At 63.6% G+C, this 8,839-nt stretch overlaps 1 protein-coding gene across 1 annotated transcript in view; it reads left to right on the forward strand.

Moving 5' to 3' along the window:
* Nucleotides 1–8,839, forward strand: part of JARID2 (jumonji and AT-rich interaction domain containing 2) — a 273,790-nt gene that overhangs the window by 248,772 nt on the left and 16,179 nt on the right. Inside the window, 4 exon segments of the mRNA XM_077770125.1 lie at nucleotides 108–567; nucleotides 570–1,037; nucleotides 3,893–4,395; nucleotides 6,968–7,060. Of these exon segments, the coding sequence (XP_077626251.1) occupies nucleotides 108–567; nucleotides 570–1,037; nucleotides 3,893–4,395; nucleotides 6,968–7,060 (1,524 nt within the window).

Here is an 8,839-nt window from a genome sequence, read left to right on the forward strand (position 1 = left end):
GCGAGAGGGGCCGGCCGGCTCCGTTACGTCACCCGCGTGCGGCGAAGTCCCCTTCTTGGTAACGTCACTAATTCTGCTGTTCTCGTCCCCCCTCCCCCGCCTCCCAGGTTTCGAAGGTAAATGGAATCACTCGAATGTCGTCATCTCTGGGTACAAGTGCAACCGGTGCCAAAAAGATGCGCGAAGTCAGACCTTCACCGTCCAAAACTGTGAAGTACACTGCAACGGTGACTAAGGGGACTGTCACATACACCAAAGCCAAGAGAGAACTGGTCAAGGAAACCAAACCCAATCCCCACAAGCCCAGTTCCGCCGTCAACCACACAATCTCAGGGAAAACTGAAAGTAGCAATGCAAAAACCCGCAAACAGGTGCTATCCCTCGGGGGGGCGTCCAAGTCCACCGGGCACGCCGTCAATGGCCTCAAGGTCAGTGGCAGGTTGAACCCAAAGTCATGCACTAAGGAGGTGGGGGGGCGGCAGCTGAGGGAGGGGCTGCGGAACTCCAAGAGGAGGCTGGAGGAGGCCCAGCAGCCCGAGAAGCCACAGTCGCCCCCCAAGAAGATGNCTCGGAGCGGAGCCGGCCCAAGCGGGCCGCGGCCGGCAAGAGCACGCCGGGCAGACAAGCACACGGCAAGTCGGACGGCGCCTCCTGTGAAAATCGTTCTACCTCGCAAACGGAGCCCTTGCACAAGCCGCACGAGGCGGCGGCCAAGCCCGACAAAGGGGGCGGCCGGGCCGGCTGGGCGGCCATGGACGAGATCCCCGTGCTCAGGCCGTCCGCCAAGGAGTTCCACGACCCGCTCGTCTACATCGAGTCGGTGCGCGCTCAGGTGGAGAAGTACGGCATGTGCAGGGTGATCCCGCCCCCCGACTGGCGGCCCGAGTGCAAGCTCAACGACGAGATGCGGTTCGTCACGCAGATTCAGCACATCCACAAGCTGGGCCGGCGCTGGGGCCCCAACGTGCAGCGGCTGGCCTGCATCAAGAAGCACCTCAGATCTCAGGGCATCACCATGGACGAGCTCCCGCTCATAGGTGAGGCCCGCCCGCCCGCGCCGCCCCGGCCGGGGCCTAGCTCCCGTCCACGGCCCGCACCCCGCGGGGGCAGGGCTGTCTGGAGGTGGCCTGCCTTGGCGTCCGGACGCCTGTCTCCGCCCTGTGTCCTCGCCCCGGCTTCCCTCTGTGCTCCACCCTGGTGTCCCGAACTCTGGTTGTCAGGACAGTGGCCACACCGGCTTAGGACCCACCCCAGGCCCCTCGTTCTACCCCCCTCGTCTCTTTAAAGACCTGTTTCCACATGCAGCCCCTCCCGTGAGGCCCTGGGAGCTAGGGCTTGAGCATAATATTTGGGTGACACAGGTTGGCCCGGTTTCTCTCTCTTCTCCTTTTTCCTTACAAGTCACTGCCTCCGGTGACCAGCGGGGCCTTTTCAGACACCACAGATCAGGGGACGGGTTTAAGGTTCTCCTGAGGGCCGGGCCCGCTGCGGAGCTCACCTCGGGGGCTCCCCGCGTGAGCGTGCGTCTCGCAGCTGCAGGGCCGTGGCCCGGGCAGAGCCCCCCACGGGCCCCCGATGTCCCCCTTCCTCCCACAGAGCTGCTCGCCCCTCCGGGACTCTCACCCTGTGTCTGAGTTGCGCTGGGTTTGCAGAGAGCGGGCCTCCTTTGGGGCTTCGCTCCCAGCCTTACGTTGTGCTCCAGACCTGTGAGACAGGGCGTGCTCCCGCCTCCGTGTCGGGGGCCCCGAGTTTGTGAGGGCGGGGAGGAAAGGAGCCGTTGAACCGCCACTGAAGTGCCAGGGCTTGGAGCCAGACGGGCGGCCTCACCCCTGTGATGAGGTACCTGCAGGAAGTGATGCCCGAGTGAGAATCCTGACTTGGGGCCGTGGGGACGGGCTGGACAGGCATGAGCGCTTGGTGTCGGCCGCGCCCTACGTGCTCTGAGCAGCCCCGGGCCCTCCTGGCGGTGCTGAGATGTCTCAGCCTCCCCCCACCCACTGCACAGGGCGCCGTGGGTCTTTGGGAGTGGTGGGGTAGTCAGGTGAGGTAATGACAGCCAGCAGCCTTTCGTTCAGAGTAGGTTTTCTGGGCCTTGCCTCCTTCACGCAGCGCCCACGGCCAAGGGATGCATCCCCACAGTGCGTGTGTCTGCAGTCTCGGCTGCTGCCCCCGGGGTGTACGCCTTATTTGTCCCCATCCCTAAAATGGGTGCTGAGCTGGCCTGTCAGTGTAGCAGCTTTGGACTTTGGGTCTGAGCTTGGCCGCAAGGGGCTTCACAGTTTTGAAGCAGTTTTCCAGAGACTTCCAGTACAGGTGCTCCTCCTGCGTCTGTTCCCAGCCCCTGGGGGAGCGGCTGTGCCTTGGGGAGCAGGGGTGAGGGGGCGCTTGGCCACTCAGCAGCCTCACAACCCTGCGATGTGCCCAACAGCAGTAGGTGGAGTCCGTGAAATGATGGATTTCCAAGCAGCGTATACATTTTCAGGTGCCGCTGGATCATAACGTTCTACGTAGAGAAAAGTACAGAAGTACGGATTGCCTTCCTCCTAGTCAGCCTGTGACCTGAGCCCCTGTGGCTGGCCAAGGGCACTCCCTTCCCTGTCCACCTCTGCACGTCTGGCACTGGGCCGCCAGCCCCACATCTGTCTGCCCCTTTTGAGCTGGAGACCAGGAGTGAGGGATGGGGCCTGGGCCTCATGGGCTCTCCTGGCCAAGGGCACGGCCAGCTTCCTCACTGATGTTCCAGACACTGACGTGTGTCGCCAGGCAGAGCTAATGACGTGCCGGCCGCTGTGCCCCCTCCCCTGGTCTCGGACAGGCGGGGGATCTGTTCCCGCACAGTCTGCCCGAGGTTCGCACCTGGTGGCCCCACGATGCCAGCCCTCCATGCGCTGTGATGCTGTTCCCAGGCGGCCGTCAGAGCCCATAGGACCTTAGCTTCTACATTGCTTATAAATCTGTCCACAGCCTCCAGAGACCAAAACCCTAATCTCTACTGATCTCTCCTAGCACTTTGTTACATACTTACCTCCTAATAGCCAGTGGATGGTTATTCTGGAAGGTTTTGTTCCTCCTCTGTTGTCTAGAGGGAGGTTGCTTTCCAGGCCCCTTAGAGACAGTCCTCTGTGAGTTCAGATATATCTGATTTTGACGCGCGTTTGTACAGTGCTGAGATCTGATGGAGGCTCTAGCGAACACCAGCCCGCCCTACACCCCGAGACAGGTAAGCAGGCCCTCAGTGGGCGTGGGCCGTGAGAGAGAGCTGAGGGACAGACAGACCGTCTTCTGCCCTCTCCAACACTGCCTCTTGCCCTGGAAGTCAAGGGGACCGCAGACCACTTATCGTGCGTGTGCGTGTGTGGACGAGGTGGGGACCGACAGTGCGCGCTGCACGCACGGTTCATGCCATCACAGCTGGTGCGAGGGTCGCTGGGACATGGGTGCCGCTGGGCGACACAGCCTGGGCCCTGCCCCGTCTCTAGGGACGGCCCCTGCTCCACCCACCTCTTGGGGTGTGTGGGGGGTGGGGGTGTCCCGGTACATCCCGCCCCTGCTGGGGGCCCCCTGGGATGCTCCTCCCCACAGACCCACCAGGCCGGCTGTCCTTTCACTCGGGCCTCTGCTTACGTGGGGGACACCTCCCCTGACTGTCCCAGCGAAGACGGCAGCCCCCGGGCCCCCCAGCCCCTCTACCTGCTTTACCGATCCCCGTGGCGCCCCAGATTGTCTTGTCCGCCCGGTAGACTGAGCTCCCTGAGGGCGGGGGCGATTCCGACCCCAGAGCCCATAGCATCCTGGGCACCTCGTGGGCGTCCCCAGACTTCACCGGTTGGACCAAGAGAGTCTCGATTGTGGGCCTTTCCCTGACCGTCCCTGTGCTTTGTCCCCGTCCCAGGAGGCTGCGAGCTCGACCTGGCCTGCTTTTTCCGGCTGATTAACGAGATGGGCGGCATGCAGCAAGTGACTGACCTCAAAAAATGGAACAAACTAGCAGACATGCTGCGCATCCCCAAAACCGCCCAGGACCGGCTGGCCAAGCTCCAGGAAGCCTACTGCCAGTACCTGCTCTCCTACGACTCGCTGTCCCCGGAGGAGCACCGGCGGCTGGAGAAGGAGGTGCTGATGGAGAAGGAGATCCTGGAGAAGCGGAAGGGGCCCCTCGAAGGCCACACGGAGCACGACCCCAACAAGTTCCACCCTCTGCCCCGCTTCGAGCCCAAGAACGGGCTCATCAACGGCGTGGCCCACAGGAACGGCTTCCGCAGCAAGCTCAAGGAGGTGGGCCAGGCCCAGCTCAAGACGGGCCGGCGGCGCCTCTTTGCTCAGGAAAAGGAAGTGGCTCGAGAGGAGGAGGAGGACAAGGGCGTCCTCAGTGACTTCCACAAGTGCATATACAAGGTGGGCCCCCCGGGGGGCTGGCCTCGGGCGGGGCTGCGCGCCTGGAGCAGCAGCGTGTGCCGCCTGGGGGTGCTGTGGGCGGGACGCAGGCCCGGGACGTCCGTCCCCTGCGAGCCGCGACCACCGGTGAGCCCCATGCTGGCTCTGGTCCCTGGGTCTGCTTTGCGTTAGGTGGCATGTGCGCCCACGGGCCAGGGACGTGGTGGCTTGGGTGCGGACGCCCACGGGGCCGGGTCTGCCCCTCGGAGCACCCCAGCCAAGTCAGCCTCTTGGAGCATCCCTGGCCCACAGGGCGCCCCCAGCCCATCCAGTTGGTGGGAGCTGCCTGGTCGGGCCAGGCTCTCCGGGCCCTGGGCACTGGCTTCCTTTGCCTCCTTGCCTGGTGCAGAGTGACCCGTCGGCCCCTGGCTCTGCTCCGTCCTTTCTGGGGAAGCCATCAGCACAGGCCTCAGCAGTGAGTTGCAGGGGCTTGGCGGGGGCAGGAGCCTGGCAAACAGAAGCATGCACACACTTTTCCCAGCAGGGTTGCTGTCCCGAGATGTCCCTTCCTCCCAGAGGCAGGCAGAGTCCCTGTGTCCCCACATGGCCACCTGCCCGCCAGCGTGAGCAGGACGCCGGCACGGCAGGCAGATCCCAGCTGGGACCCTCACTAGAGGTCTGTTGGGTCGCAGATGGCCGGGAGGGAGGTGTCGTCCCTGAAGCCCCTCGCCCGGCGAGCCGTACCCCCACCTCTGAGCCCCCTGGCAGCAGTGGGTGGCATGGTGGTTTCGTGCTGCGCTGACAGGCCGCCGTGGGTCCACGTTGTCCCCTGCCCACGCTGCCCAGGGGCCCTGGCCCATCCCTGCCTGGCGGGGTCGCCGCGGACCTCCGACGCCCTCTTCACTCCCGGAAGCCGTGGATTTCTGGGACTCGTCTCCCTCCGGGTTCTGGGCCTTCCCTTCCTGAGCCCACGGGAGGTCCCGTCTGGCTGCTCTCTGCCACGCTCCTTGTCTCCCGGCTGTACTCCTGTGCCCATTTCTGCAAGACGACGCCCTGCTGGCCTGGGCAGAACTTCCTTGCTAGACCCATCAGTGTCCCCGTTCTCCTCTCCTGGCACTGCCCCCAGAGATCCTGGGAGGGGGGGGACCCTTGTACACTTAGTGTCTTACAGTGAGGGAGGAGGCGGCACATGGGACTCCTCCACGGGCACGTGCTGGGTGCTCCTTGGATGTTTGTTGAAGCCGTTTGTTAAGTCCGCTGACTCTATAAATAGTCAACTCCAGAAATGAGGTGTTTTGTACTTCTGTTAACGTTTTTTAGTTAAGGTCAAGCCTACAAGCTTGAGGCGAATCTGAGTAGACTTATTCTGGAAACGTGTCCTGTAGTTGATAACTTCAGGGCTCATCAGTCTGGCGGCCCACAGCAGGGGGAACGTGGTGGCGGCCGTGGGGGACGTGGGGATGTCAGCAGCAGCCGTGTGTGCGCTGAGGGCCTGCGGGGGGCCTTCTTGATGCCCCAGCCCTCTGTGGGCACGGACTGCTGGACGCCAGGTGTCATTTTCTAGAATTACAGTTGCTCTGCCTTTTGGTTGGTGTGAAATCCCATCCCTCCCGGCTTTTGGCCCTCTGTAACGAGCGGACTGTCTGGAGAAGCTCGCGGTTGCCCAGAAGCATCTCCTAGTCAGAGCCCCGCGCAGCCCCTCTCCCTGCTGAAAGGCAGAAGCAAATGCTCCAACTTCATGGTGATCGCTTTGACCGTCCTTCCTGAGGCGAGAAGGGTCCGCCCCCTTCTGAACCTGTTACCTGTATGGGGGGAGGGTGCGCAGTGTCCCCACATGAGGGAAAAGCCACCCTGCCTTGTCACGTCTGCCGCTCTGCTTACGGCTCCCTGCACTCACGGTGCTCGCTCACTCACTGAGGGCTGGGGTTCTGCAGGCCAGAGACGTCGTCCATCCGAGCGCCGCTCTGTCTCCGGCCCCTAGAACTAGGCCTGGTATACAGTAGGTGCTCAGTGAGTACCTCTGCAGTCAAGGGACAGACGTGCCCGGTCAGGAACACAGCTCTGACGAGGCTCGTCTCTGCAGAACGAAACCTCCTCTCTGTGGAGCTGAGCACGGAGTGCCCCGTGGGATTCCCAGACCGACACCGCGAGCCGTCTTCTCAGAGCGAGCGTGTCCCTGTGGAGATCGCTGGGCAGGGAGGCAGGGTGCTGGCCGTCCTGATGCTAGGTCTCCGGCGCCAGGTGCTCCCCGGGAGGTGTGCGGAGGGCAGCGTGTGGCTTCTGTGGCAGAGAAGAAGCAGAGCGCAACTCCCCTCCCAGGTCCTTGAGGGGAGGCTCAAGCAACGTGTGCTCCCGTGTGTCACGGGCGTGCCCGTCCGTGGCCGCCGTGTCTGCCAGATCAGGGCAGGGGTCCGTCTGCTGCGGGTGCTGTGTCCTCCATCCCCAGCGGTCACCATCGAGGACCCTCCCGAGAGCGTATTCTCCTGTGGTCTCTGCCCGCGTCAGCTCACCCGGGACAGGGGGTGTGGCCTCGGGTGGCTCAGGGCTCAGTTTGGCATCTTACACTTTCAACCCTCTCGTCTTTTTTTTCCAGGGAAGATCTGTTTCTTTAACAACTTTTTATCGAACAGCAAGAAATATCATGAACATGTGTTTCAGCAAGGAGCCCGCCCCGGCTGAAATCGAGGTGAGTGCGCTTCCCGGGGCCCCGGGGCCCCCTGGTGCCCAGTGGTGCTGAGGGGACCCCCTGCCCCCGCTCCTGGGGCCGTCGTGGGTGTCTGTGTGCTGCGGGCTGGCAAGTTGTTGCCAAATCCAAACGTGCTTGGGGGCAGAAGAGGTGTAGCNCGTGGCCGCCGTGTCTGCCAGATCAGGGCAGGGGTCCGTCTGCTGCGGGTGCTGTGTCCTCCATCCCCAGCGGTCACCATCGAGGACCCTCCCGAGAGCGTATTCTCCTGTGGTCTCTGCCCGTGTCAGCTCACCCGGGACAGGGGGTGCGGCCTCGGGTGGCTCAGGGCTCAGTTTGGCATCTTACACTTTCGACCCTCTCGTCTTTTTCTTTCCAGGGAAGGTCTGTTTCTTTAACAACTTTTTATCGAACAGCAAGAAATATCATGAACATGTGTTTCAGCAAGGAGCCCGCCCCGGCTGAAATCGAGGTGAGTGCGCTTCCCGGGGCCCCGGGGCCCCCTGGTGCCCAGTGGTGCTGAGGGGACCCCCTGCCCCCGCTCCTGGGGCCGTCGTGGGTGTCTGTGTGCTGCGGGCTGGCAAGTTGTTGCCAAATCCAAACGTGCTTGGGGGCAGAAGAGGTGTAGCTGCCTCCCTGTCTCACCCCAGCCAGCGGCCGGGAGACGCAGAGCCCGGGGTGGGCAGGGGGGCTCCGGGCGCGTCCCCTGCCTGTGGCTGGTCCTCGCCCCGTCCGCTTACGCAGGGGAACGTTTGGAACCCCTTGAATCCACAGTTGGACGTTTCCTCTCCTCTGTTTTCTCTCTAACGGGATTGGCAGGGCCCGTCTTTGTGCCCCTCCTGCTGTTCTTGGAGTTCGTGTGAGGCTGGGAAGGTGGGAACGCGCCCGCCCCTGGGGGGGGTTCTGGGGGAGCCCCCGCTGCAGGACAGGGCCCGGATCTGTCTGCCTCCCTCGCCCGGCCCATCGGGGGAAGGAAACCCGGCTAGTGTGGTTGGTCGAGGGCAGCGCTGGTGGGTGGGTCTCGGACTGCGTCTTGCTATCGTCGGGCATGTCCGCCCCTTCTAGACACACCTGCACTCGCTGCTGGGGCCCAGCCTCCCCGGGGAGGGGCGCCGGGACAAGTCCCCGCATGGGCCGGGTCGGGCCAGGTCGCGAGGGCCGTGCACGGCAGCCGTCGGAAGCCCAGGACTGGAGCGCCAGCCCCACAGCCCTGCGCGTCGGTCATACTCCCCTCAGCAGTGTTTCTGCCCATCTGCACGGGCCCCCCCGGCTCCGTGCCCTGGGTGCCACTTTTGAACGCTTCCCCCCCCCACCCCTCCACTTTGGACCCACAGAAGCCACACCGCTGGGCCCTGATTCTGGGACGCAGTCGTGGGAAGGGTCATCAGGAGAAAGGGACGGGCCCATTGGGGTGAACAGGCGGGCCGGCAAGAGAGGCCTTCACTGCTCCGCGCAGGTCTCTGCGGGGGCCTCCGAAGGTGCAGGGTTCGATCCTGTGCGAGGCATGAAAGACGCACAGCTCATTTTAGTTCCCCGCTCAGGACTTCATTCTCTCTGAGAGTCTCGCTTTCTCTTAAGCTCTCGCATGGTATCTGGACGCGAGGGGAAAGTTTGAGTCTGGTTTCTGGATCCTCCAGAGAGGGCTGGGTCTTCCTCTAGGCTGGTGGTTGGGTGTCCCCTGTAGAGGCCCCCACTGAGTGGCGGGTCCCCCACGTGGCCGTCGGTCTGTGCACCTGGTTGCAGGGCCGGGCCTCACACAGACACCGTTCCTCTTCCTCCAGG

Source organism: Crocuta crocuta, unplaced genomic scaffold (genome assembly GCF_008692635.1).
Source record: "Crocuta crocuta isolate KB4526 unplaced genomic scaffold, BGI_CrCroc_1.0 scaffold24, whole genome shotgun sequence".
Taxonomy (NCBI): domain Eukaryota; kingdom Metazoa; phylum Chordata; class Mammalia; order Carnivora; family Hyaenidae; genus Crocuta; species Crocuta crocuta.